The 26,362-nt window shown below is 48.9% G+C and overlaps 13 protein-coding genes across 13 annotated transcripts; 6 read left to right on the top strand and 7 right to left on the bottom strand.

The window, feature by feature from the left end:
• Positions 1 to 243: 243 nt before the first annotated feature.
• N7503_007981 (heme-dependent oxidative N-demethylase family protein) lies at positions 244 to 1,447 on the top strand (the record flags this gene model as incomplete). The annotated part of the gene is made up of 3 exons (XM_057067528.1): positions 244 to 812; positions 860 to 982; positions 1,039 to 1,447. Coding segments are annotated over 3 exons (1,101 nt in total), but the record flags the coding sequence as incomplete, so codon positions are not given.
• A 636-nt stretch (positions 1,448 to 2,083) lies between these two features.
• N7503_007980 (uncharacterized protein) lies at positions 2,084 to 2,928 on the bottom strand (the record flags this gene model as incomplete). The annotated part of the gene is made up of 3 exons (XM_057067527.1): positions 2,795 to 2,928; positions 2,563 to 2,733; positions 2,084 to 2,513 (listed from the first exon to the last, which is right to left on the bottom strand). The coding sequence occupies exons 1-3, from the start codon at positions 2,911 to 2,913 to the stop codon at positions 2,084 to 2,086; spliced, it is 720 nt and encodes a 239-aa protein (XP_056918382.1). The 5' UTR covers positions 2,914 to 2,928.
• An 860-nt stretch (positions 2,929 to 3,788) lies between these two features.
• On the top strand, positions 3,789 to 5,048 carry N7503_007979 (CaiB/BaiF CoA transferase family protein; the record flags this gene model as incomplete). The annotated part of the gene is made up of 1 exon (XM_057067526.1): positions 3,789 to 5,048. One exon carries the CDS (start codon positions 3,789 to 3,791, stop codon positions 5,046 to 5,048), a length of 1,260 nt encoding a protein of 419 aa, XP_056918381.1.
• A 130-nt stretch (positions 5,049 to 5,178) lies between these two features.
• On the bottom strand, positions 5,179 to 7,176 carry N7503_007978 (3-oxoacid CoA-transferase; the record flags this gene model as incomplete). The annotated part of the gene is made up of 8 exons (XM_057067525.1): positions 6,900 to 7,176; positions 6,558 to 6,842; positions 6,321 to 6,507; positions 5,966 to 6,267; positions 5,838 to 5,917; positions 5,753 to 5,784; positions 5,364 to 5,703; positions 5,179 to 5,313 (listed from the first exon to the last, which is right to left on the bottom strand). The coding sequence occupies exons 1-8, from the start codon at positions 7,168 to 7,170 to the stop codon at positions 5,179 to 5,181; spliced, it is 1,632 nt and encodes a 543-aa protein (XP_056918380.1). The 5' UTR covers positions 7,171 to 7,176.
• Positions 7,177 to 7,876: 700 nt separating this feature from the next.
• On the bottom strand, positions 7,877 to 8,107 carry N7503_007977 (uncharacterized protein; the record flags this gene model as incomplete). The annotated part of the gene is made up of 1 exon (XM_057067524.1): positions 7,877 to 8,107. One exon carries the CDS (start codon positions 8,105 to 8,107, stop codon positions 7,877 to 7,879), a length of 231 nt encoding a protein of 76 aa, XP_056918379.1.
• Positions 8,108 to 9,297: 1,190 nt separating this feature from the next.
• On the top strand, positions 9,298 to 10,162 carry N7503_007976 (pyridoxamine 5'-phosphate oxidase family protein; the record flags this gene model as incomplete). Its single annotated transcript, XM_057067523.1, has 2 exons — positions 9,298 to 9,361; positions 9,420 to 10,162. 2 exons carry the CDS (start codon positions 9,298 to 9,300, stop codon positions 10,160 to 10,162), a joined length of 807 nt encoding a protein of 268 aa, XP_056918378.1.
• Positions 10,163 to 12,540: 2,378 nt separating this feature from the next.
• On the top strand, positions 12,541 to 13,536 carry N7503_007975 (uncharacterized protein; the record flags this gene model as incomplete). The annotated part of the gene is made up of 3 exons (XM_057067522.1): positions 12,541 to 12,749; positions 12,796 to 12,870; positions 12,921 to 13,536. The coding sequence occupies 3 exons, from the start codon at positions 12,541 to 12,543 to the stop codon at positions 13,534 to 13,536; spliced, it is 900 nt and encodes a 299-aa protein (XP_056918377.1).
• A 1,141-nt stretch (positions 13,537 to 14,677) lies between these two features.
• On the bottom strand, positions 14,678 to 15,289 carry N7503_007974 (DUF3807 domain-containing protein; the record flags this gene model as incomplete). The annotated part of the gene is made up of 2 exons (XM_057067521.1): positions 14,678 to 15,202; positions 15,266 to 15,289. 2 exons carry the CDS (start codon positions 15,287 to 15,289, stop codon positions 14,678 to 14,680), a joined length of 549 nt encoding a protein of 182 aa, XP_056918376.1.
• A 331-nt stretch (positions 15,290 to 15,620) lies between these two features.
• N7503_007973 (HVSL domain-containing protein) lies at positions 15,621 to 16,245 on the bottom strand (the record flags this gene model as incomplete). Its single annotated transcript, XM_057067520.1, has 3 exons — positions 15,621 to 15,849; positions 15,903 to 16,116; positions 16,164 to 16,245. The coding sequence occupies 3 exons, from the start codon at positions 16,243 to 16,245 to the stop codon at positions 15,621 to 15,623; spliced, it is 525 nt and encodes a 174-aa protein (XP_056918375.1).
• A 1,139-nt stretch (positions 16,246 to 17,384) lies between these two features.
• On the top strand, positions 17,385 to 19,399 carry N7503_007972 (putative alpha-L-rhamnosidase A; the record flags this gene model as incomplete). Its single annotated transcript, XM_057067519.1, has 2 exons — positions 17,385 to 18,473; positions 18,530 to 19,399. 2 exons carry the CDS (start codon positions 17,385 to 17,387, stop codon positions 19,397 to 19,399), a joined length of 1,959 nt encoding a protein of 652 aa, XP_056918374.1.
• Positions 19,400 to 20,384: 985 nt separating this feature from the next.
• Positions 20,385 to 23,301, top strand: N7503_007971 (ATP-binding protein; the record flags this gene model as incomplete). Its single annotated transcript, XM_057067518.1, has 3 exons — positions 20,385 to 21,069; positions 21,133 to 23,051; positions 23,143 to 23,301. 3 exons carry the CDS (start codon positions 20,385 to 20,387, stop codon positions 23,299 to 23,301), a joined length of 2,763 nt encoding a protein of 920 aa, XP_056918373.1.
• A 330-nt stretch (positions 23,302 to 23,631) lies between these two features.
• On the bottom strand, positions 23,632 to 24,819 carry N7503_007970 (malate dehydrogenase; the record flags this gene model as incomplete). Its single annotated transcript, XM_057067517.1, has 4 exons — positions 23,632 to 24,225; positions 24,284 to 24,528; positions 24,586 to 24,703; positions 24,754 to 24,819. The coding sequence occupies 4 exons, from the start codon at positions 24,817 to 24,819 to the stop codon at positions 23,632 to 23,634; spliced, it is 1,023 nt and encodes a 340-aa protein (XP_056918372.1).
• A 244-nt stretch (positions 24,820 to 25,063) lies between these two features.
• On the bottom strand, positions 25,064 to 26,091 carry N7503_007969 (golgi SNAP receptor complex member 2 family protein; the record flags this gene model as incomplete). Its single annotated transcript, XM_057067516.1, has 4 exons — positions 25,064 to 25,629; positions 25,708 to 25,889; positions 25,941 to 26,040; positions 26,089 to 26,091. 4 exons carry the CDS (start codon positions 26,089 to 26,091, stop codon positions 25,189 to 25,191), a joined length of 726 nt encoding a protein of 241 aa, XP_056918371.1. The 3' UTR covers positions 25,064 to 25,188.
• Positions 26,092 to 26,362: the final 271 nt, after the last annotated feature.

The raw sequence follows: 26,362 nt of genomic DNA, 5'->3' as shown, positions 1-26,362 counted from the left end.
TCAGCTGGCTCTATGCTTTGATTTTAGTCTGGATCTTGACAGGGTAGTACGTATCGTCATTAGGCAAAGCCAAAGCCTATTTATGTAAACGATCCTTCCAAAGATTCTTTAGAGCATCGTCTCATTTTTTCTTTTTCCTTCCTCACCTATCATAGAAGTCTCAATTGTCATTACAGGAAAGTTATTTTCGACCTTCAAATTGAGTTCGACCTTTCACACAACAAGGTGCCGCATGGAAGAAGTATGACAACCTTTTCATTGGTGGCGCTTTCTATTCTGATCCTACTACTTGTCGTGGGATTCTATAAACGATGTTTACATTGGCTATCGTCAAGAAAAGAATCATTGCAAAATGCTTGTTCCGAAGGGCCTTCCGATCTCAAGCGCATGGCTCCATATCCAGCACAGCCGATTCGAGGTCGAGAACGATACCGGATTATGATGGATGTTCGCCGCTTAGACTCCCAAAATTGGCTCACGCTCGACAAGAACTACATGGATGAGCATCGAGTCAGAGATCATTTGTTGCGGGAAAAGAGAGACAATGTTCTTCAATGTCTGCCTGAGTCTCTCGTTGCTTGCCAAGAAGCGCTAGAAGAAGTATCAGAGTTCCTTTGTGAGCGCTTCCCTGGCATGTTTAAGAAGACGGTTCAAGGGAGCGACACATGGATTGAAAATAAAGCCACAAAGGAGAGATTCAATATCAGTGGCCAGGCCACTGTGAACAGCACTGATGCCCTGGAGGCGGCAGTGCGGCTCACAATGGAGGATCTCAGTGTTTTGATGATAAATGATGATGACGAGTATTACCTGTAAGTATGCGAGTTTTGTTTGAAGGCCCGTGCTAATTTTGACACAGGGCTGCCAGCGCAAGTCTGTTCCCTACAGGGTGGACAGTTGATCAGCGCATCGGGTGGACAATTTCCCAAATGCACGAGCCAGTTCCCCTCTGGCACCAGCAAGTAGCCAACTCAGTCAGCAAGTACGTATCAAAGCCTTCAATATACTCGTATAATGAAGATTCTGACAAGTCTTCAGATTTCTGGCACGTTTGTCCCCGACATCGCCAATGGAGCGCTCCAACTACTTCGTGGAAATCAAGCGACCAGACGAGGATCTTTTTGAGATTCTATATCGACCAGGTTCTCTTTGTGAAAAGGCCCTTATTGACCCCTCGCCTAATGAAATCATAATTCGTCGCGAGAGACAAACCTTTCGCCGCCTACCCCGAACAGGCGCGATAGTGTTTGGCGTTAAAACCTATCTGACACCAATCAGTCAGTTACCAATGCAAGAATTGGAGAATCTGGCCAAGGAGATGTTAACATGGCCAGAATATGTGAGCGAATACAAAGGCAAGGACGTGTGGGGTAGAAAAGTTCTGGAGTATTATAACAAACGTGTTGCGGACATTCAGAGCGAGTCCTCAGAAAAGATTTCCACTGAGGTATGATCTATACGCGAAACATGATGACATACAGAATGGCACTTGTAAAAGCTACGGACTCGGACTTTGAAGCATTTTTCTCGGAAGAAAAAAGGTGGGCGGCTGTTTCTGTTTCTATTCCTGTTCCAAGGTTCGCTTTTGATTTAAACATATACTCGAAATGCACACATGCTCTTCATATTTTCAACATTGTCAACAAAATTGCAAACTATAATATCGTCCCGAGTCCTTTGAACTAAAATCGTATCCAGCCAAGTTATATTGACCTTATGTACTCTATAGCGTTAGTGCCTAATGGCCAATGGTGGCGCTATTACGAAAAGGTAGTTCGTGGCGAGGTCTAATTATTTCGAAAATCAACAAAGGTCTTAAGCCACGGAGTCTCATTGGTCAGATCGATTACAAATAGCCCCTAACTTTTCCTATACTACATATAATATTGTTGACCCGAAGCGAATTCTGAAAGCGGCGAAGGCTTTCCAAATGCATCCATAGGTTTGTAATGAATGTTTCCTATCCTGACAGGCCAAGCAGCATGTTCTTCAGCCTATCAATCCTAGTCCAAGACACGTGTTTGTCACCTGACGCGCAATACGACAATGCTTTCCAATTGGATGCCAGTATGTCTTCAAATCATCAAATAATGGATTGGTTTACGCTGGTCCACTGGAATCTTGATTTCAATGAAGGCTTGGATGCTGGCGGGATATTCAGTCCTGGTGCCCAGGTCTTCTGGACAGGCTCCAAAGTCGGGATTTCGAGTCGATATGTGCTATGGTTGATATGAGGCGACGGCGCCGCGGCAGAACGATCCCCCAGCAGTCGGGCAAGCTGTCGACGTTGCATTTCCTCGTCACTCAATAAGGGTGTATCGTCCCCCGCTCGATGGTTGTCCGAGGATCTGCGTTCGTGGTAAATCAGAACCGCTGCACCACCGTGTATCAAGGTAAACGCGCTCGGCAGACCGATGGAGACGACCCGGAGCGCGGACAAAGGGAATAGATCGCGAGCGAAGATGTTTAGGAGTATGTTGAACAGGGCAATTAAGTTGATTATAATGAATGGCCTGGGAGGTTTGAGTTGGGTATTCAATCAACGCGTATGAGTGGACTGACATAAATAGGGAGTGCAGAAGATAGCCGTGTTGGTGCCGTTGGAAGAAGGCAATGCCGACCGACGAGGCATGCGCGAGGCCGATGAAGAAAAGCGCGATAACGGCAGTTGTGGTTTCATTGATATGGGTACTGTCTTTCGTGTTACCGAGGACCACCGCCAACATGAGATACCTGAAAGGAGATGGTTTGATTAGCAAGGTGTTGGATACTCGCGATAGTGAAAGTCGCCTACCCCGCTAGAAGAAGAACCCCTGATAAAACAGTTGTAATTCTCCATGGCCGTGAAACTCCGTTAAGGATCTGTCCTGGGGGTGGGACCAATCCACCGTACTCAGACGGGGTAAGTTGCATATCGTACAGTCATTTCAGAAGTCGCCGGCAGACAAGAGGTGGGTAAATAGGAAGCTGCCAAACAACAAGCTTTAGAAAACGAGCACTACACCAACGGAGCGCAAAATGAATGGATCCATGAGGGATTGGAGAACATTCAGCCCTGAAGGATTTGCTCGAAGCCGCAAGGTGACGGAGAACGGGGGCAATGGGGCAGTGGTGTTGCAGATCCTGCTTCTGGCCAATTATATTGTATTATCGGGCTCCGCCACAATCTAACGCAGGTGGCCTGACTCGACAATTTACGCCTCGTTCTTTGTTTAATACATCGAGGATAGAGTACTAATATGGACGGTCTCCGTTCGTGGTCCTGAACTTGAGGGTGTCCATATAAAGGCTAATTGCGGGTGAACCAAGGTAAACAAGCGTGTCCCCCGCTGAGCCCACTCTACCTCCACTCTCTTATCCACATTGTCACAATTTGACACCTTGAAAGAATTTGACTTTGTGATCTGATCTAACGAGCTTCGTCACTTTTGGATCATAATGAAAGGATTGCTGGATTTTCGGGCGTTTGAAACTCAGTCCTCGAGCCGATGCAATGAGTGGTCTCGGTCCTGGCTAATGCTTTGAGCTGCTGGCAATCAAGAAACTGACTTATACCAAGCGTCAGGAAATAAGTGCATTGTAGGTCAAGCTTCGTTACTTCCAGTGATGTTCCATTGGCTACCGTTCGGCGCGAGTCGAATTGCCGAGTCACACGGGGACTCCTCGGATATGCCATATAGCCGACTCACTTTCCCGACGAACTGGTAACTATTAGTCAGCGCATAGTATAGTTATGAGAGCGCCCTTTCTCATAATGACTCAAGCGTTCAACTATATCTCTACTAACCATGAAGCCTCTGCGCATTGCTTTCGCGCGATTATCAGCACGGACATTGCGCAGCCCATCGCAATTGGGGCGACAGCAATCAAGTGCAGCTTCCACACATCGCCCAGCTCCTCTTGCTGGTATCACTGTTATCAGTTTGGAACAGGCCATTGCAGCACCCTTCTGCACACGTCAATTAGCCGATCTGGGAGCTCGCGTCATCAAAGTTGAACGACCTGTAGTGGGAGACTTCGCCCGCCAATATGACAACCGTGTCAATGGTATGTCTTCTCATTTCATGTGGACCAACCGCTCCAAGGAGAGTTTGGCATTGGATCTCAAGAACGAGCAAGATCATAAAATTCTCATGAAACTCCTGGAACGAGCAGACGTGCTAGTCCAGAACTTGGCGCCGGGTGCATCAGCTCGATTGGGGCTATCGCACGAAGCGCTAAAGGAGAAACACCCCTCTCTGATCGTCTGTGACATCTCCGGGTATGGGCAAGATGGTCCTTATCGTGACAAGAAGGCCTATGATCTTCTTATCCAGAGCGAAGCAGGAATGCTCTCTGTCACTGGTACTGGGAAAGAGCCAGCGAAAGTTGGTATCTCGATTGCGGATATTTCCGCAGGAATGTATGCCTACAGCAATATTCTTTCCGCCCTGTTACAACGTGGCAAGGATGGCCAAGGATGTCGGATTGATATTTCCATGTTGGAGAGTATGGTTGAGTGGATGGGCTTTCCGATGTACTACACCTTCAACAATGCGCCTGGGCCAGTCCCGGCCGGCGCATCACATGCAGCCATCTACCCATATGGACCCTTTGCAACAGGCGATGGTCAATCTGTCATGCTGGGTATCCAGAATGAACGAGAGTGGATCAACTTCTGCAATGACGTTCTCTGTCAGTCGGAGCTGGCTACGGATAGTCGGTTCTCCAGTAACTCGCTCAGAACACAAAATCGCGACGCGCTGAAGCAAACCATCCACGATGTCTTTTCGACATTGACTGCTGAACAGACCATTGAGCGACTTGATGCAGCGTCCATCGCTAATGCCAGTGTCAATGATATGCAAGGGGTCTGGAAACATGCCCAGCTTAAGGCTCGCGATCGGTGGACTGAGGTTCAAACCCCCACTGGCCCAATAGAAGCTCTTCTACCGCCTGGGTCTACTAAATCAGCAGACAAAGGTGGATTTGGGGCTCGGATGGGATCGGTTCCTGAGGTCGGCGAGCATAACGAGGCGATAATGGCCGAGTTAGGAATATCACGATAGCAGGCTTTACTTAAGATCAGAAACGAATGAAAATATTCAGTATTCTTTCTGGATTGTTCTCCACTTTTCTGATTAAAAACGAAGATTATGATGTTCAAATGATTTACACAACACTCTTTATTCAGGTGTCTTACTCCATGATCTCTAGGTTATCCGCAACGGTGAACTTGGCATCCGTCTTGCTGCGAACTTCTTCCACTTCAACACCCGGAGCAAGCTCAGTCAAAGTGAGCTCACCGGTAGCCCGGTTCACTTGGAAGACACACTGGTACACGTTAGTTCGAATCGCTCAAGTAAATAGCTCGGCTCACTCACCAAGTCAGTGATGATAGTGCTAACGACGTTCGCACCAGTCAGAGGCAGACTGCACTTTTGCACAATCTTCGGCGATCCATCTTTCGCCACATGGCTTGTCGCGACCACGATCTTTGTCTGGTCAGGATTCGAAATAAGATCCATTGCACCACCCATGCCCTTGAAAACCTTGCCTGGGATCATATAGTTCGCCAAGTCGCCGTTCGCGCTGACCTGCAGGGCTCCGAGAATCGACACATCGACATGACCACCACGGATCATGCCAAAGGATTCAGTGCTGTCAAATGTGGCGGCACCGGGAATCAGTGTCACGGTCTCCTTTCCGGCGTTGATGATGTCACTGACGAAGGTTAGAAACGAAGCTAACGAAAATTGGGGAGAAAACTCACGCATCAACCTCCTCTTCGGTCGGGTATGGTCCCTGGAAGAAGTCAGCCACCAATCAATGTGATAAACTATTATGTATCAACCCACCATTCCAAGTATTCCGTTCTCGGATTGAATCCAGACTTTGACATCCTTGGGCAAGAAGGACGGAGCAAGGGTAGGGATACCTAGGATTGTGAGTAGCTATACAGTACCAAGGTTTTGACATTACTCACCAACACCCAGGTTCACATAGAATCCTTGCTTCAACTCCTTAGCCGCTCTCCGGCCAATGCGCTCTCGCTCAATTTGAGCCTGACTTTTCGTCGAGCCCTCCGCGCTTTCGGTCTCACTCTCCCGCAACTTCTTGTTCTCGATGTGTTTCTCGTCAGTGGCCGGCACGATTCGATCAACAAAGATACCAGGCAAGTCCACATCATTGGGGTCAATGGATCCAACCGGAAGGATGTTCTCGGCTTCCACGATGGTCAGGGTGGCAGCTTTCGCCATGATCGGGCCAAAGGCCTTGGTCGTGTACCTGATTTCGATGCCATGAGTATATGTGCTGAAGATACGAGCCGAAGAACATACCGGAAAACACAGTTTCCAACCTCATCGACCTTCCACGCGCGCAGAATAGCCACATCACCTGTCAAGGCGGTCTCCATCAAATATTTCTTGCCATTGAATTCACGTGTCTCGCGCGGCTTTCCCGATTCTAAGACCTTACCCGACTCATCCACGCGAACGGGAATCTTGCCCTCCTCGATAAAGGTGTCTATAAAAGTCAGATATGAATTTCCATGGTGGATCCTTGTGCCAACATACGAACGCCAGTCGGGGTGAAAAAGGCCGGAATACCGGCACCACCGGCACGTAACCGCTCAGCCAATGTTCCCTGAGGGCAAAGCTCGATCGCAATATCACCCGACAGATATTTCTTTTCCAAGACCTTGTTATTACCCAGGTAGGACAGGATCAACCGATTTAGCTGTCCATTCTGTGATAGTGTTGAGAGTCCTCCCTTGCCAGCGGCACCAGCGTTATTTGAGACAGCCGTCAAAGAATGCAATTGATCTGCACCTCGCCGGCCCATGGCATTGATAAGCGTTTCTACAACAGGTCAACATTTGCACGGATGTTGCTTCCCCGTCTCCGCGATTCACTAACCGGCAACCCCGCACAACCCGAATCCGGAGCTCAGGATCGTCGAACCGCTCTTGATATCAGCGACTGCGGCATCAGCATCCTTAAAGACCTTCGATCCACCACGTTCGACCTTAGGAGCAAGAGACAGTCGCGGCGCGCTCGTTGAGTAGTTCGACCGAACAGTCGGAAGCACCGGTCGCACGTTGCAGCGCACTCCCAGGTAGACCCGTGGCCTGCACGCAGTGATTGCTTTGCGCGATAATGAAGCTGTAGATACTCTCAAAGCCGACATTTTGTGTATTCTTGCAGAAGGAAGAAAAGGGATTGAATCTCAATTTAAGACGCGCCGGTTGACACAAGTTCTCGGTCATCGGAGCTACTTTTGGATACCGACTGGCCGAGGGCAATCATATGACGTAACCGGCAAGCGGGATCCATTTTACCCGAATAACTGTGAAGTGTAGAGCCGTCACTTAAACGAATTGGACTCGGATAATATTGAACGCAGATGACTGGGCTTCTTCGACTTAATACTATCCTAGTGAGCCAATATTCCTAGTCAGCCGAAGTTCTTGAGGACTTCATCATTTACATTGGTTAGCTACCGAATCGGCTATATGGTCATGGATCCATGTACATCTCAAGGTTATCAGGGCAGTTGCTCAATCTCACAAATATGGATGTAATTATTGGGTATATAATGGATTGACAAGAGTTTCGCTACCTAGGTAATGTCTTCCAAAGATTGGAAGTTGAGTCACAAATTTTTACTAACAGGGCATTAGGACAAAAAATGGAAAAGAACAAACAAAGTACACATAACAACTCCCAAACAGTCATTTCAACGGTACGAGTCGCACACGAAAGCTTTTGAAGTGCATGCTGAGTGAGTTGAGATCTCAGAAGAACGATGAAGAATATACAATAGCAAGTTTGGTCCATCCATTAAAACTCATATCCATTCCCAACAACTCATCAAGCCAACTCACTTTCAGCTGCTAATTTTGAATAGTCGGTTGTTCCGGAGGGGTTGTTTTGACCAGAGTCATAAATTTGGTCTGTGGAGAACTATATGGGAGTCCTTCAGTGGAGACCATTGTCACTGTGACTGACGCGTTCGTTGGTGTCTGGATAATGGACGTCTCATTCACACCAGGCACCTCTCCACCTTCTGTGGGCAGGATCGTTCGCGGTTTCCCGAAAGGCGTCTTAATATATCCCATCGCCATGGAGAAAATAAGAATCAAGACTACCCAGAAAAGCACGCAAAGGAATATTCCGGCACTGAGTGTACATAACGAGGTTTGATTAGCTCTTTCCCACCAAGTCTTGCTCGACCTGTCAACTATCTCCACCGGGGACAAAGCTTTATCAAGTTCTGCTGTAGATGGTCCCTTGTTGGGTCCATAAGTTGGTTCTTGAAATCGTAAGTCCATGTTGACGGATCCCTTCTGGGCTCAGGACTTACCAGACGTAACTCGGTAGGCTTCGCCATAGTATATCTCACTGAGATAGCCTGGTGTTGAGCTGGTCGGTCTATCAGTTAGATGGCTCCACTTGTCCGGTCCTTCTCTAGGCAGCTTGCGGGGCATTCTGTGAGTTTCTCGAGTTCTGCGTGTATTAGTGTCTGGGGTTAATAGGTTGCTGAAGATGAGCGGAAATGGGAATCAGGAAAATCCAGATTTCTCTAAAAGGTGCGAGAAGCCCCGATGATTGGAAGAAGACAGATAAGTTCCCATATTAGCATAGTCCATTCTGGAGGGGCCGAGGTGGGTTTAGTAGATCTCCCCTTCTGGGATCATGGCTAGAACGTGCGCTTAATGTCAACGTCATCACGAACCTGAATTCATTTCCATGGCTTCATTATGCCGCACTGTTTCATAGCCCACTTTAGATTATATGCGCTCAGAAATTCTCAGAAGTACTCGAACTCAAGAATCCTAAAAACGATGTCGGCGTATAAGCTCTCAATTATCACAAATGGACTCAGCATATTTACTCAGTACCATTCCAAGCCTTAACTAGATCGTCTGGATAGCGGATATTTTGCGGACATTTTGACTGTGTAGGCAAACATTGCATGTTGCCGCCTCGTGTCAAATCGATTTGAAGTATACGCTGTCTCCACTATCTAAAACCCCCGCTACATACACCCAAGCCAGAACCAATTAGGGCCAACCGATTGGACATTGCTGACACCCCTCATGCTTCAGAGATCTGTACATTTCAAGTGTGCGCCACCAATCGCAGAAAAGTCTGGCTCGGCTGGACATACTCAAACGGGTCACTGGATGCGTGTCGGAAGTTTACCCTATCTTGTCTTTTCATATGAGTATAAAATTGTGGCAACCTAATCGATTGAACAGCTCTATCACAACATCTATTCTGTTGTCAGAAGACTTTGCGAATATCAAACAGTATGGGTCGGACATTGACGTATCCAAAGGGCGTCTCTAACACGGTGAATCGTTATAAGCATCGCGGTATGAGACATCTAGAGAAACCTAAACTATCATCCGCCATCTAACCTCTCTTTGATAGCAACATACGACCTTGGTGCAATCCACTCCATCATCAATACATCCCAGGTGCTGAATGTCTCCTTCAACCCTGGTCCTGAGGACCCATTTCCCACTATCCTGCCTATGATTGGACAAATGGGATCGTTTGAATACCCTTCGGCGACAATCGACGAACCACTTGAATGCTATCTCCACGGTTATGTGAGCTCTCGCATCATGAACCTAGCCCGCAAGTCCGGTTCCAAAGAACAGGGCCTCCCAATCTGCATCTCCACCAGTCGAGTCGATGGAATAGTACTCTCTCTCACCCCTAACTCTCACAACTACAACTACCGTTCGGCAACATTGCATGGATACGCAAAGCTGGTCACATGTGAAGAGGAGAAACTGTGGGCCATGAAGTTTATCACCAATTCTGTTGTCGCGGATCGTTGGGATCACTCACGAGTACCCCCCGACCGGGCAGAAATGTCGTCTACTGTGATTCTCAAAGTCGACGTGGTCGCTGGCAGTGGCAAGATCCGGGATGGTGGAGTATCCGATGAGCGCAAGGATACGCAAAATGGCGATGTTACTAAACGCATCTGGACCGGGGTGATTCCTGTCTGGGAAATGTTTGGAGAGCCCATTCCCAGCGATGGAAATATGGTCACTGAGATTCCCGAGCATATCTCCTCGTTTATTGCGAATAGAAATGCCCAAAATCAGGCTTATGCCGAGCGTGCTGTACATATTGCGTTACCCCCGGAAGAACAGCATTGATCTGTCTAGCTTGAACTTTTGGCTGAATTCATTGATATATACTTTGAAGCGCCTGGAGATGGGTTATGAAGAAGTACTGGTATCTTGTGCTTTTCTTACCTAGTACGATATCTTAGTCTTATTAAACCAAAACTAATATAACAAGAATGTCAAAGAGAACCTTTAGGACATACCCGTGCGTTCTCAGACATAACATGATACTTTGAGCCTTGTCCGACCCAGAAAACGAGTCGAGCTGATGGCAATCTGTTTCGAGATTCACTTCGATTCCGCAATTGCCAAGCCCTGGGGCCTTGGGCTTTTATATGCATCTGTACTTCGCGCACGATCGGAAAGTGTTCGGGTAAGAGCAGGTAATGATATTGGTGCCAATGAAGCTAGTCAATTAAGTGACAAGCTTGTTCATATCTTGTTGACCACACCCGATGATCAGGAAAGCACGCATTTCGTCCATTTTTAAAGCACTTTAGACAGTGATACCTCGACAAAATGCAAGGCATCTTAGTGAATTTCATCGAGTGCACAATACTGCAACTCGACGGTAGCACTTTCCAACCGCCAATCTGTCAAATCGTCCTCGAGGTTGTCAACCACTGCAAGAACATAGTGAAAAACAATCTCGTCCTCAGCTCCATCAAAAATCTGACAAGAAGCTTGATTTGTTCAGGCAGTGTGCACAAAAATCTGGCAGCTTGCTCGTTCAACCAGGAAGCTCGCCAGAGACTGCCCTTGGGGGCGAATGCGTTCATTCTGCGGGAAGAAAAATGATCTATGGCCTCTGTGACTTGATGGACAGCCTGAAAATACAAACCTCCTTGGTCAAGGACGGGGATGACACATTTGGGTGAAATCTTCTCTCTCACACTACGCCGTCCTTTGATTTTCAACGCCCCGGCCGTGCAGTTCAATTCTTTTGAGACATGGAATTTGTGGCGGATTCTAACACCCTGGATAATCGTACTTCAAAGCAATATTCGTCTGAATGAATCTTCCAGTCAAACGATGGTACATCTTGTGACCGCCTGCGCAAGGCCGCTGTTGAAATTGCTCTAGACTGAAAGTCACACTAGCTCAATCTGTCTGTCATGTATTTAAACCAAAATATCAATCATACCATGCAGCTAGGATGAACCTAAAAGTAGCACCAGGTTGGCTGCAGGCCCAATGCCCCTCTGATCGGCTCGAAAATGAAGCCGCAAGATACGTTAAACTTCAAAAAGATTCAGGTCCTTATATGGAATTGGCGAGGCTATAAACAAGAATGGGCCGCCATCTTCTTGGGCAGCAGTGACTCTTCTGCCGATGCTATTGTGGAGCTTGAAAGCAAAAATATAGGCATTTTTGCTGCGATTATATAGGCTTTCCTCCCTGGAAATCTACCCATCCGAAATAGCCAATATGGAATTGACTTCCCATGGCAAGGACAGCAGTTGTCCGTAGAAAAGGTAGTTGTTGGTCCCCTGTCCAGGCTAATGATAGTTAAGGGTGTAGGTAAACCTGGACTAGGATTGAGATATAATTGCAATACACGTGGTAATAGCATGTTCGCTGTCCACAGGTATACAGGGCTTGAATAATGGATTGACAGGTCTCCAAGAGCGCCACAACGTTGCTTGAATTACAGATTTAGTAATACCGGATGGATCAATACGTTCATGCCCAGTTGGATATTCCTATCTGGCAACCTTGAATTTGAAGAACGTGCTACCACTTACCGTGTACATTAATTGGAGTCTGGGAGCCGTGCTACTGACCACTGTGACCTTAAAGTACTATGTAAGTTGCCGAAGATATTACTGCAGGATAAACTGTTTCGTGTTCCCACTGATAAGCGAAGTTTCAACATGGACTAACTCAATCATATGGGCTGGAGCATTAAACTGGCATCACAAGAGTTTATCTGAAGTAGAGTTGGTGTGAACCAGGATTGACCCAGTAGTTGCACCAAGCCCTCCGTCCGGCCCAGAATTTAATTGAGGCTTGCCTATCACCTGGGCAATTCAGTATGCGGGGTGCTGAGCCCGTTGGTCACGGATAGATCGCTCTGTCTAAGTTATTTTTCAAATACAGGGATCCAGTTCTAAGACAACAGATCTCAAGGCATCGGCCTCTTTGGATCGCATCGGATACGCTCAACGGCGCAAGAGCCATTAGGCATGCCTCGGATCCTTCGGCGCTATCGTATGACGAACTGTTCCTAGGATTCCCGTTCGCTATACTATACTAGTGGACTCGGAAGTTGATTCACTTCTCGATATTAGAAGCACTGAAGGTACCGATGTTGTAATTTTTTGATATAAATTCCGGCCTCTTTCTCTTCATCCAATCCTTCATTCACACTCATCCAAGTTCTAAAGTTGCTCAGCGAGTCTGTCAACATGGCCATGAGAATCATCTTTCTTTCTCTTCCCTTGACGGCCTTTGCGGGAGTCGTGGCAAGTCTGTTTGAGGATGTATCTGAGATGACACTCGACCGGCCTGCTTCCACGCCGCACTTATTCACCAGTCAGGGATACGGCGACTGGAGTTCCCAAAAAGCGATGCCGATGAATGGAGCGTGCCAACCGCTCAAGAGCACAGATGATTTGTAAGTCTGCCAGGTATTTCATCCCTCATATTGCTCACCTTGCTAGATACCATAATGTTGGATCCATTTATATTCCTTGTGCGATCACAGCAGGCAAGAAGGCCATGTGCACCATGTACAGGTATTTGATAGAACTTGTCCATCTCCATAGCCACATGGTAATAGAAACAGTGATTCAAATTGCCAAGATGTGATGGCCGCATTCGACCGCTCGCACTACAGACTGTTCGATCGCTCCCATAAGAACACGATGCTGACCTCCTACCTCGGTGGAATGGTAGAGAGTGTCAAGTGCGAGATGGTCGATGTCTTGACCAAAGTTTCGAATAACAACGACCACGTCTCCACTATGCATATGTCCCAATGTGTCGGTGACAAGTGCAATTCCGATCATGAATGCCACTTCAACCTCGGCGGCCATATGTTCTGCTCGGAGAAGAAGGACATGACCTGCCAAATGAGCCGCTTCCTGAAGTTGGGCTCTGAGTGCACTGAGGACCATCAATGTCGCGAGGGATACTGCACTGAGCATAATGGGCAGGTTAAATGTATGCCAAAGCGAGCACTGGGTGCTCTATGCTCGTCTTCTGCCGAGTGCATGTCTGGAGAAGTTTGCTGCGACCTTTCCGGAGGGTCACGGTGCAGCCAGGACCTCTGTAATGCAGATGACGTTAATGACGATGTCGACATGTGCATGAGCACTGGAGTGGAATGTTACGAACACTCGATGTGTTGCAGCGGAGGTTGTATGTTTGACCCGATGCTTGTGCTGGGTAAGTGCATGTAGGGTGAACTATGCGAGTTCAGAGAGCAAACAGGTTGAGTTATTAGGCGGAATATGTTGACGAAGACATGACTTTGATCAGGCGTACTAGTTTGGCAAGGAGATAATACAGAGAAATGGAAGACAATTTTGTCGTTATCTGGATAAAATGCCTTACAGTTCATTTTTGCCGTTTGAAGTTACAAATTTTTAAGGGTACTATTGTCCATCAAATGCTACGGGTAACTGATGTCTTTACATAACTGTGAGACTCGTCAGTAGGCAAGGTAACTGATTGGAGTCTTGATGAGTCGGAATCTTCAGCACCAGCTGCATCGCAGACAAGAACAAAACACTGTTTTTCTCTACCAAGCTATCGGCGCAGAAATTGATTGCATGTACAGCATCACTAATGACATTCAAAATACCATTAGATCGTATCAAATTCCTTTTCCTGACAACTAAAGGAATGTCTTTTTAAATTGATCCAACCTCGCTGAGCTCCTTTATTCGCAACTCGTCGGGCACGTGCCGCCGGGTTTTGCAACATGCCATCGTGAATCCAGGATGACTGGAAGCTCCGGTCTTCGATTTCCTGTGGGCTGACTTGTTCTGGAGAAGCTCGCGGTTGGGGCTGCCACTCGAAGCAACCGGTTCTTATCATCAGTGGATCGGGGGAAGTCGAGCACATGGATTCAACTGGGCAGAGGCTCGTGCGTAGCAAGCCGACTAACATCAGCTCTGAATCCTGCGTCTCATTGGGCTTGGCGTTATAGCCGCCTTTTTTTTACTCGGGGATGATGTTTAAGACTAGGCACAATAAGCAAGTGATCCAGTCCCAAAAATGCAATAACAAGGAGTGGTCCAGAAGTGCCTTCAGAGAGAAGATTATAGTCGTCAAAGCCTTACGCATCCGTAAATGGTATGGCATTTCCGACTAAGGATGATTGTTTCGTCATGCTAGGCAGGAGGTAGGGGCAGGCAAAAGAAAAAGAAAAGAATAGGAAAGAATGAAAAGAAACAAAGCATGTTAACCAACTCACCGCATGAGAAGACCACTTTACAATAGATCGATATTCCACGAGATGCAGTACCGCCGTGAAACGAATAACTCTGGACTGATTCGTAGGCTGTTGGAGACACCAAGGTGGTGCTACCTGGCCGTTCAGTCGTCATAGGAGATGATCCTTCGCCCAGGGTATGGATTCTGATTCCTCGGTTGCTTATTTTGGCCAGATGGTGTCTGGTGGCTCTCCTCATAACTGAGGGGCTCAGACATGGTGCTATCCGTCTCGTGTCCAGCTGGTCCTTTGGACTTCTTAGCAGCAGAAACGAGCTCCTCCCCGCTTGTTTTATTTGTAATTTCCTTGCTCCTATTATCCTTGGCGGTTGAGCCTCCCTGTTGGGACTTCATATCCGCGACTGTATTGTGGTTCTTCTCAAAAGACTCTTGACGAGCTTCGTATTCGACATCGTCTTGTTCGAGTTGCCTTACGCGTAGCAACGAGTGGATCTCGCTGTGTCTAAAAATTCGGATCTGTTCATCAGTGAGAGTCCGTTTCACTCCGTCGGGATAATAGCCCAGGTCTTCATCGTCGCCAACGTCCTCTTCATATTCTGGTTCATCTGCGGGCGCGCCGACTGTTTCGTGTCCCGGGAAGTGCTGCACGTGAAAGGCCTGGAGGTCTTCCTGCAATATAAATCATATTTCAGCATCAAGTCAAGGCAGAAAACCTGGGAGGTAACATCTTACCAAGGTGACTGTTGGGATCTGCATCGTGGGTTTCGGGGGAATTGTTTAGGGAGGAAGTTTTAGCGCGACGCGGACGCGACTGAATGGTTACGTAACGCCTCGCTCCAGCCCAACAAGCATATTTTTGTACTTGATCTGAAGATGTAGTCTTGATTTTGATTGTTCTATATTATCATATAATAGTCTGTTGGAAGTCAAGCTCTTCTCAACGTGGCTCAAGTGTTCGTTGGTAGAGGTATGCTCGAGACGTTATTCCCTATCTTAACCTTGACGCTATCAAACCGGACTCGAAGATCCTGTAATGGTCTCAAATCAGACGTTCCAACACGGTCCTTCTCCTCCTGATTTGGCTCTTTCAGTGCCCACGCAAGTGATATGTGAAAACAGTCGGAGAAGTCGTGATTATGTGGAGTACCATGGGATGCATAGAGAGGGGCTGGTCGAATCGAGCCAGGGCACGATTCGAAAGACGTAATAGACCATTCAAGCTGTCATGTTCTGGTTTAGACATATGAAGTACAAGAAACCAGCGTGTCCGCTCATAGTTGGACACCCACTTCAGGCCATTAGGTTTCAATGCAAATCTATCTCGCAATTAGCTATCTTGTCGGCATGAAAGATGGAGGCTTAGACTTACGGCGTTATCCGAGAGCTGTCAATTTCCGTCTGTAGGAATCTTTCAAAAGAGCTGCGCTGTTCGGTGCGAAGAACAACTGGCCGGGATAGGCTAATATGGAGTGGCAGCTGCGCGCCTAGGTCACTGTGTAGGAGACTTTGAATTCCCGACTGTGAAGACGAGCGCTGGGGGAGCAGTTGTCCAAGAAGAATCAGCTCCTGCGTCGATGGGTACACTAGTAGGATTAGTGCTCTGTCAGACTAGAAGGTAGCATACACATACATTCAAGGTAGACATGAGTTGGCCAGTTGCCCTCGACATGAGGGATGACCCGCTTTCGACCCCCCATGAAGGCTTGGATCATCCCGAGTGCTAACACGTGTAGTCGAGGCATATAAATCGTGAAATGTTGCTGGGAGTGGGGGCAGACTCAACATCTTGTCCGAGGTCGATTGTTTGTGACACGGCCGCTTGGCCGACGGTGTCAGGACATCTGCTTCATCTGACTCGGACTCAGAATCTGAGTACTGAACCAAAGGCATTCCAGGCTGCTATGACAGATTGAAGGTTGCGCACTAGTTGAGATTGATGGATTCATGGCACTAGTTTACTATGGGAAAGTTCCAATTCTATTCGCATGTTGAAGCCTGAAGGACAAGGCTGCAATATCCAGCCCCACAAAGCTCTTATGATTGGTCTTATTGTGCTTGGTGTACAAAGCTCTTGGATCTCGAGTATACCTCTTCTTCCATTTTGAAAGGCTGCAGGCTTGGATGCATACAAATGTTCCATTGAAAAACTGCCAGGTTCTTACTTTTGTTCGAGGTATCTCTTGGCTTCCGTTTGTCGGAGGCCTTCGATGGCACTGTCCCTTCACGCGATACTGGTCGTGAGATACCAATTCATATCTACAAGCCCGACAATGGCCAGCCTCGTGAAGACATCTTCCGCCTTTTTCATAGTGTTGGCCACAAAACCCACCCAGTTGCCACCCATGCTTTTGCTGCTTTTCCCAGCTTGCCTGTGGGGGATTGTGTGTCTCTATCGTGCTGCAACATGAAACCCTTTAGAGCTACCTCATGACGTGTGCTGCAGAAACAGAGTTGACTAGCGATGTAACATTAATCAAGTGAAACACCCTTTCCTATACAGATAATCCACCTCGGCTCAACTTCGACTGAGACCCCTAGGAAACAGGCACCAGAATGGCCACACAATGTGGGGAAATGGAGCAAACCCCACATTCGTCAGATCGGAGTGTTGATCAACCGACAAACTACCAGCCAAGTCTCTCTAAATTGCGGAGAATTGCAGGATACCTCATACTCCGCATTCCGGGGTGAAATACACCGAAGCTCTGGATCGTCACCCAACCTGCGGAAAGCTTAGGTCTCAACTAGCGGACAAGGGACATGGCACAGGGGTGGCTGGATACAAAAGGGAGACTGATTCCAAACACTGGATTCATCAGCCCATCAGAGCTTTCTTCCAACCTTTCCTTCAATGTTTGGGGTTACTCTTCTGCTGCTACCGTTGGTAGCGGTCGCATCGCGTGTGCCATACGAGGAGTACATTCTAGCTCCGAGCTCACGAGACCTAATTCCAGCATCAGTCTACCAAGTCAATGGGTCCGTGATAAATGCAAGCTCTTTATTACAATCCTCTGGTAAAGGGGCCACCTTCAATGGCGTTTCATCTGTGACATTGGACTTTGGCAAAAACGTCGCTGGCCTAGTATCCCTAGATGTTAACTCCGCCTCAGCATCATCCGCATTCTTGTCTGTCACATTTACCGAGTCCAGTCTCTGGATCAGCAGCGAATATAGCGATGCGACTGGTAATTCTGGATTCGACAGACCATTGTGGTTCAACGTCGGCAAGGGTGCAGGAAAATACACGGCAGCCACCAAATTCCAACGAGGTGCCTTCCGGTATCTGACAGTCGCGAGTAATACCAGTGCCACGGTGGCTCTAGACGCTCTCCGCGTGAACCTCACTTCCGCACCGGACCAAAATCTTCGGGAATATACGGGCTGGTTCCACTCCGACGATGAGCTGATTAACAAGATCTGGTATGCCGGCGCATATACGAACCAGCTGTGTACTATTGAGCCGACGGCCGGCGACTCTATCACCTCGCAGAGCGACGATATCGTCCTGCCAGAAATGAACACTTGGTACAATAACTACACGATTACAAATGGAACTAGTACCATCACCGATGGAGCGAAGCGCGATCGGCTCGTCTGGCCAGGGGATATGGCTATCTCTCTTGAAAGCATTGCCGTCAGCACTGGCGATCTGTACAGTATTCGGATGGGATTGGAGTCGTTGTTTATTTTGCAGCAGGCTGATGGTCGACTACCCTATGCTGGCACCCCGTTCAATTACGGCGAGAGCTATACCTACCACCTACACAACCTCATCGGCATGTCTTTCTTGTATCGTTTCTCAGGAGACAAAGCGTGGGCATTAAGCTATTGGGACCAATATGTCCTTGGAGTGAAGTGGGCATTGGAGTCAGTTGACAGTACCGGTCTGGCCAACGTAACTTTGTCTGCCGACTGGCTGCGATATGGAATGGGAGGTCATGTAAGTTCAATTCCCCCAGCCAATGGATACTAGTAAGTCATTACTTACAAGATCAGAATATCGAGGCCAACTCAATTCTCTACTTCGTTCTGAACGATGCCCAAGATCTCGCAAAAGAGTTGAACCAGACCTCTATGATCACCCACTGGGCAAGTGTCGCAGCAGGAGTCAAATCTGGCGCGAACAAACTCCTCTGGGACTCCTCAGCAGGAATGTACCGAGACAACCAAACAACGAGTCTCCACCCTCAAGATGGAAACACCTGGGCCATCAAAGCCAATATCACCCAGTCAGAAACCCAACGCAAAACAATATCCGCCGCCCTTAAGGCCCGCTGGGGACCCTACGGGGCCCCGGCCCCCGAAGCTGGCGCTACGATCTCCCCATTTATAGGCGGCTTCGAGCTCCAAGCACACTATATCGCTGGACAGCCCAATGCAGCACTAGATCTTCTTCGCTTGCAATGGGGATACATGCTTCTAGACTCCAAGATGACCCAATCCACATTCATCGAGGGGTACTCGACCGACGGATCCATACATTACGCGCCCTACATCGATGATGCGCGGATCTCACATGCTCATGGTTGGTCAACAGGTCCAACATATGCGCTCACTGCATACGCCGCAGGGATTCGGTTTACCGAACCGGCGGGTAAGTCCTGGATTATAGCGCCCCAACCTGGGAATCTGACCACCGTTGATGCTGGTTTGGCTTCTGCTCATGGAGTTTTCTCGGTGGCGCTCCAGCGATCCTCTGGGGAGCGGTACAGTCGGTTTTCATTTAGCACTCCGTCCTCTACTACGGGAGTTGTTCAACTTCCTGGTATTGAAGGGGTTTTGATCTCTCAGACTGGGCAGCGGGTTCGACTTGTGAATGGTACGGCCCGCGTTCCGGGTGGGACATGGAAGTTGCAAAGCTCGTGATATGTATAGCTGTATCCGAATGGAAATTAGCATGAGAGCGAATACTCCAGAATCATTCATGTTTCCGCTGCTCTGACTCATCTGAGGCAGTAATTATTTCCAAATGGGATCAAACAGCCTCACTGTGTCAATAAGCGGTGTGGTCCAATAGGTCCCTTGCCCTGTTATTAGTGGAGCAATGATTTCTCCACCTTGAGCTTGGAGCTCAGCTCGGTTTGGAATCCACCCAGTCCACTATCATCTGGTCCTCTTTATCGTCTAGGTTTGTAGGTTTCATTGGCCTTTTGTCAAAGAGATCATATGTACTAGGGAATGGTTTCCCTTGGCATACATGCATTAATGTTAATGAAAGATTTGAATCACTCTTAATAGAAAACTGTGGCTTTGTAAGCGCCGGAGATGTGTAAGTTAGTTAATGCAAGTGTGATAGCTTGAGGCAGCAATGCATTCACCCCAAGAAATATCTCGGCGGTATTCACCAACTAGATAGCTTCTACATAAGGAGGAGAAGCATCTCTAATTTCTTATTTATCTACATAGCTCCGACGCACTTTAGGCACAAGGATCAACCCAACCCGTGTGACCGAGTAAACAAGGCAGAGCCGCTCGTCAAATGACAACGCATGGTAGCATGAGGCGTCTAACAGCTTAACATAAGCCAACGCAGTCACATTCGTGGGAGCTCTTGATTGGCTTCTGACCCTTTCACTGTGTCGTTGATTCCTTCTTTCCACCTGCACTGTGATCCCGGCCAGATTAAAACCCTCCGTCGCACCCCACTCTTTCTCTACAACGTGCCTGTTCTCTGTTTCTCATTTCACTTGGTTTTGATTTTCTTTGCTCACCAGCTTTTAACTTCACTTTCGTTCCCTCCTTGTCCTTGTGGCGGAATAGATCAGCCTTCCAATTCAGACCCCAGTGGACCCCCACTCCACTAGCCTCCACACTTCATTTCCCCACTTTGGTTCAAGCTTCAAGCTCCACCATGGCTGAGCCCATCACCAACACCGCAGACATCAAGCACGAGTTTGAGCCATCCACTGAAAACATCAAAATAGTGAATGGCTCGCCGCCGCCCGTCCCTGAAGTAGCGGTCAAAGATGCCGCTACCTCTCCAGTCACGGAAACCTCGCCTATGACAGGAACAGGATGCAAGAAGCATGACAAAATGGAAGGCATGAAGAAAAAGAAAATTAAAAACAAGAAGCGGGATATGGACGAATCATCGGACTCGGATTCCTCGCTTTCTACTGGTGACACTGACACGGACACTTCAGTCACGGACTCAATCGCAAGTGACTCGGAGCCGGAGCGACGCAAGAAAAATCGAATGCGAGCGAAGGCTCAGACCAAACGGGCGTTGAAGGATAAGAAAAAGCGGAAGAAGCGCAAGCAGCGTGGTCGCAAGTCGGCAGCTGCTGATTCGATTTCGGATACCTCCAGCGATTCGGATGCTGAGTCGGACTCGTATGAATCAGATTCGTCGTTGGATGAGAAGCTTTTGCGGAAGTTGGTCTCAAAGCTCACGGTGAAGAAGCGACATAGACGACTGCGGGATCAGACTAGTGATGATCTTGGTACGACCGATTCTCCAGGCGAGACTCGGCGGGAGAAGCGGTCAAAGAAGAAGAAGCCAGCCTCTAAGGTGGCATTCAAGCGTGTAGATCAATGTGAGTCGTGCCCAGGCCCATGCTATGTCTTACCTGGACTTCATTAACCATTTTCCCCTCCAGTGTGGGATAGCACGATCCACAAGTACAAGCTGACCGAGACGGTGGACGATCCCGATGCGGACGAATGGGACCAGTACATCTTCACGGTGCGTCGCAAGTTCAATTGGGAGAACAAATTTCTCGATGTAGTGGTGGATATTAAGAGCAAGCCCCTGCGTGAGTCGCTGGCCAAGGTGATGGATGGCGTTAAGGGTGTCAGTCTCGTCGAAGAGCCCGCAGTAGTCGACCCAAATATGTTGTTTCTGTATTTGGAAGAATCAAGACAGTACATGAAAGATCTGAGGCAGCAATCGCGCAACGAAAAGAAACGAAAAGCGCGCAAAGCAGCTGCTACCAAAGCGGCCCACCTCAAAGTACTGATCAAGTATCTCGACACCGACTATGCAAACATCAAAAAGACCCTCTACCCTCTTCTCGAGGCAAACACTATCACTTTCGATCTACTCTGGGCTCTGTTTAAGCCCAACACCATTGCATATACCCCGACATACGGCAACACCGACGAGCCCCGAGCCTTTAAGATCGAATACGCCATCAAGGAATCCTCTTTCATGAAAGGACAATGGTACAGCATCGAGGGAAGATACCTGGAGTATGACGGAAAAGACTTTGGATTTGGCAGCATGGCCGCTGAAGTAGAATCATTCAAGGGTGCACGCAAAATCACCAGCCTCGCCTGTTTCCCACTCCAATACCACCGTGATGCCGAGGGACTGCGAACACGTCTTGTCGAGCGCGGCAAGCGCTTCGTGGCACTGCGCGGTATGAACTACCGCTTCCACAAAGGAATGGCATTTTACAAGAAAAAGCGCCATTCTGTGGGCAAGGTCAACATCGAAAGCCGGGTGATGATTGATCCAGCCATCCACCGTCGGATCAATCCTAACTACCCCATAAGCACAGTCCGGCCTAAGGATCCGGACCTGCTCGAGTTGTCTGACGCGGGGTTGAGTGACATGGAGGATGGTGATAGCGATGGCTGCTGCTGCGGGGATTCTGACTCTGAATCCGAGCAAGGAGGGGTATCTGATACTCCACGGACAGTGTACAAGGTAATCGAAGGTGAAGATGGGACTCCTCGCGTAGTGGAGGTAGAAGTCGACGACAACGGCTTAGAGATTCAGAAGGAGAACATGGATCGCATTGAAGGCAGCGCAGGTGTCGTAGGTCGTGAGTTCACCGAGGAAGAGCTGCTCATCGCCAGCCCCGTCGTATTGGGTTTCGCCTTCACAGAGAAGATGTGGCTGGAGTTCACCATCTCGGGTATTAGCGATATCGACTGGGACAAAGATGCATTCGACTCACTGGTTCTCCCAGCAAACCAGAAGTCCATCGTCAAGGCCCTTGTCGAATCGCACACCTTCCATGCAGCCCAGAACATTGACGACGTAATCCAGGGCAAGGGGAAGGGCCTGGTTGCGGTATTGCATGGTCCACCCGGGACAGGCAAGACCCTAACAGCCGAAGGCATCGCCGAGCTACTCCGACGTCCACTGTACATGGTCAGTGCAGGAGAATTGGGAACCGACTCGCGTTCATTGGAAGCAGAATTGAACAAGATCCTCGACATCGCTCACTCATGGGGTGCGGTTCTCCTCCTCGACGAAGCAGACATCTTCCTTGAGAAGCGGACCATCCACGACATCCACCGCAACGCTCTTGTCAGCATCTTCCTTCGTCTCCTGGAGTATTTCCAGGGCATCCTCTTCCTTACCACAAACCGCGTCGAAACATTCGACGACGCCTTCCAATCCCGCATCCACGTCGCATTGCGATATGGTGACCTAGCCCCGAAGGCGAAGCGCAGCATCTGGAAGATGTTCCTAGAACGAGTTCGTGCTATCGAAGGTGTCCAGACGGCTGAATTCTCAGAGACCGACTTCGATGTGCTGGCACGGCACACACTGAACGGTCGACAGGTAAGAGCTCTATCCCCCTTCTGACTCCAAATGATTCTCATCTACGCAACAATATAGACGATTGGTTGTTCCAGAAACTAACAAGTTATAGATCAAAAACTCAGTTCGTACTGCGCAGGCGCTCGCGGTCAACGAGAAGACCCCATTATCTATGGATCATATCAAACGGGTTCTAGATGTCGCGGAGACATTCGATCAGGACCTTCGTGGTGGAACGGGTTACCTGGACGCGATGCGTAGTTACACTTAGTTTAGGACTTTACTCGGATGTGTCGTTCAGATTTGAGGAGTTCGTGACTTGTGACTGATGATTTACATAGCCGAGAAGTGAAAGGCATCAAGAATGGGGAATCTTGCTTTTCTTTTCAGCATTTAACCATGTAGCTATCTACTGCCAATCAATCCAATTTATCCAAATCAGATAGCCCTACGTTTGAAATAGGATTCATTACGGTAAGATGTTCACGGATTAGACCGATATTCATTAAGTCAATTATATCGATCTAGAAATACAAGGCCAGACGCTCTGAAAACGGAGAGAACTGGAAAATTGGTTTAAAGGTGGTATACAGCGACTTTTTTAAGGGTTGGCCTTGACGAAGTCGACACCCTTCTGGATGTTCTTCTTCAGGTCAGCAAGGCAGGCCTCAAGGAGACCCTGCTCGTACTCGTTGACGGGGCCAACGGGGTGGATCTTCTCAACACCCTCGGGGCCGAGCTCAACGCGGGAAGCGAAGAAGTCGATACCCTGGTCCTTGTAGAGGGGAGAGTCAACGAAGGTGGGCTCGATGACGTTCTTCTCACCCTGGGCAGCCTTGAGGAGGGACTCAGCGAAGCGAGCACCGGCCATGGCCATGGAGAGGGTGGCGGAGCCAGCACCGTCCTTGGCCTTGACAACCTCGTCACCACCGAACTGGATGCGGTTGACAAGGGCATCACGGGCCTCACCGTCAATGGCGGGGTGACCGGACTGGGACAGCAGGGGAACGATGGTCACACCGGAGTGGCCACCAACAACGGGGACCTTCTCGCCAGAGGGGTCGGTCTTCTGGACCTCGGAGATGAAGCGCGAGGCGCGGACAACGTCCAGGGTGGTGACACCGAACAGGCGCTTGGCGTTGTAGACACCAGCCTTCTTGTAGACCTCAGCGACGATGGGGACGGTGGAGTTGACCTAAGCAATATATTAGATATAGCTCATCGATCGGTTATAGAATGATTTGAGAACATACAGGGTTGGCAATGACCAGGACCTTGGCGTTGGGGGCAGCCTCAGCGGCGGCCTTGGCGAGGTCGCGGACGATGGAGGCGTTGGTGTTGAAGAGGTCATCACGGGTCATACCGGGCTTGCGGGGAACACCAGCGGGGATGAGAATGATCTCGGAGCCCGAAAGGCACTCCTTGAGGCCAGCAGCATCGGGGTTGTAGCCAGTGACGGTGCTGTTGGTGTTGATGTGGCTCAGATCAGCGGCGACACCTGGTTAAAAATCACGTTAGAAAGGGATGACAGAGGTAATGACACAATATCACATACCGGGTCCACCACGGATATCGTAGAGAGCAAGCTCAGAGACACGGGGGTTGAGCTTGAGCAGCAGGGACAGAGGCTGGCCAATACCACCGGCGGCACCGAGAACGGCGACCTTGGAGGCCTGTAGAAGGGTTAGCGCGGGTAAATACAGATCAATTCATCATAACGTACCTGGCTGGCCGAAGCGGAGAAGGCGCGCTTCTGGAAAAGGTTGAAGGTAGAGCGAGCGGCAAACATTATGTCTACTGGTTCCAGATGATGTTGGATGGAGGAAGAAGAAGGGAGAGGGAATGAGAAGGGGAAAGAGATTGGGGCCCGGTGAGCTGTCTCCACTTTAGCACGCTTCCGATGTCCCGGTGCTCGGCCGATCCCCAACGCTCGGGCGGAATCGCAAACAATTGCACAATTCGGGTGGAATTGGGATGCTTTTAAGTACTTGTTCCTTACTTTACATGTGACACCTTATGAATAAAACACATATCGCATTGTTGATTCTGATATCCCGATCAAAACGCCGTCGCTGATGGAAAGCTAAACCTAAACCAGAAAAAATGACCACCATACAGAGCGTTACAGAGTACAGTAGGAAAGTATACAAGTCCTTGATCACCGCAAGAAGTGCAGCACCAACCAACAGAAGAGGATGAATATCACCACGCCGCCCCAGAAAATCCATTTATCCTGTCTGGCGCGTCGCTCCACCATGCGGATAGTATCTCCGCTCACACCCAGCGTATTGGCAACACTATACAGTCGGCGCTGGGTACCCTTCAATACCTCTCGCTGCTGGCCCAAATCCGCTAGCACGGCACGTCCGCGATCCAAAAAGTCATCCAATTGAGTGTTGGTGTTGGAGAAGAAAGATTGTTCGCGCAGCGCATGGCTTTCACGACTGTGGTCGGCGGGTCCACCACCAAAGCTCAGCCCGGAGGATGGCGCAAAGGAAGATGAGGCCTGGGGAAGGTTGGACTGTGCGTAGGGATTCTCGGGAGTAGCGGCGTGATGCGGTCGACGGCCTAAAAGCTCACTGCGGTTGGTGGACGATTGCTAGGGAATTAGGTCAGTCAAGAAGCTCGTAGGAGAGAAAAATCAAGTCCAGCTTGTTTTGTTATGATTGGAACATACTGCATCCTCACGCTCTTTGCGCAGACGGTCGAATTGTGTTCGGTATTCTCCCAACTCATTGCGGAAATTCTTGACCCGATCAAATGCCTTCTCTTGCTTCTCCGGAATCAGCTCCTTCTTCGACAAAGCTGAATAGTCGTCAACGGTTCGTGATAGGGAGGCTAATGATGCAGCAATCTGGCCTATGCAAAGCAAGGTCAGCTAGAATCCGACACATAGATCGGAGAACGCACCTTGAAGTGCGGGCGAGGAGGTCGCTGGAGACTGCGCAAACGTGTCCAAATCCCGGCGGATAGCAGATGATTGCTTCAAGGCAGAGTTGAAGAGGGAATTCTATCTGCGTGAGTAACCATCTTGCATTGGATGGGGCGGTTGGCGTACCATGGTGTGGGTGGTAGTATCCACGTAATGGCGCGGATTCTCAGAGCATACGAAGAAGAAAAGAAATCAACGTGTTAATGAAAAAAGGCACCGGGAGTTTGATCCACCTAGGTACCTCCAGGTTGAGAGAATACAGTGACCCAAGGTTGAACTGAGCCCACACTTCGAGGCCACATGTGTGTTTTGGCCGCTGACCGCCTTCGGGCATAGCTTTAACATTGATGTAAAACCTTCCTTCACTACATTGCATATCTGTTCGATTTACTCTCGTTTG

This window comes from Penicillium pulvis, assembly GCF_028828015.1.
Source record: "Penicillium pulvis strain IBT 33274 chromosome Unknown contig_7_segment1_segment0, whole genome shotgun sequence".
Classification (NCBI taxonomy): Eukaryota; Fungi; Ascomycota; class Eurotiomycetes; order Eurotiales; family Aspergillaceae; genus Penicillium; species Penicillium pulvis.
This window is presented reverse-complemented; position numbering and strand designations above follow the sequence as displayed.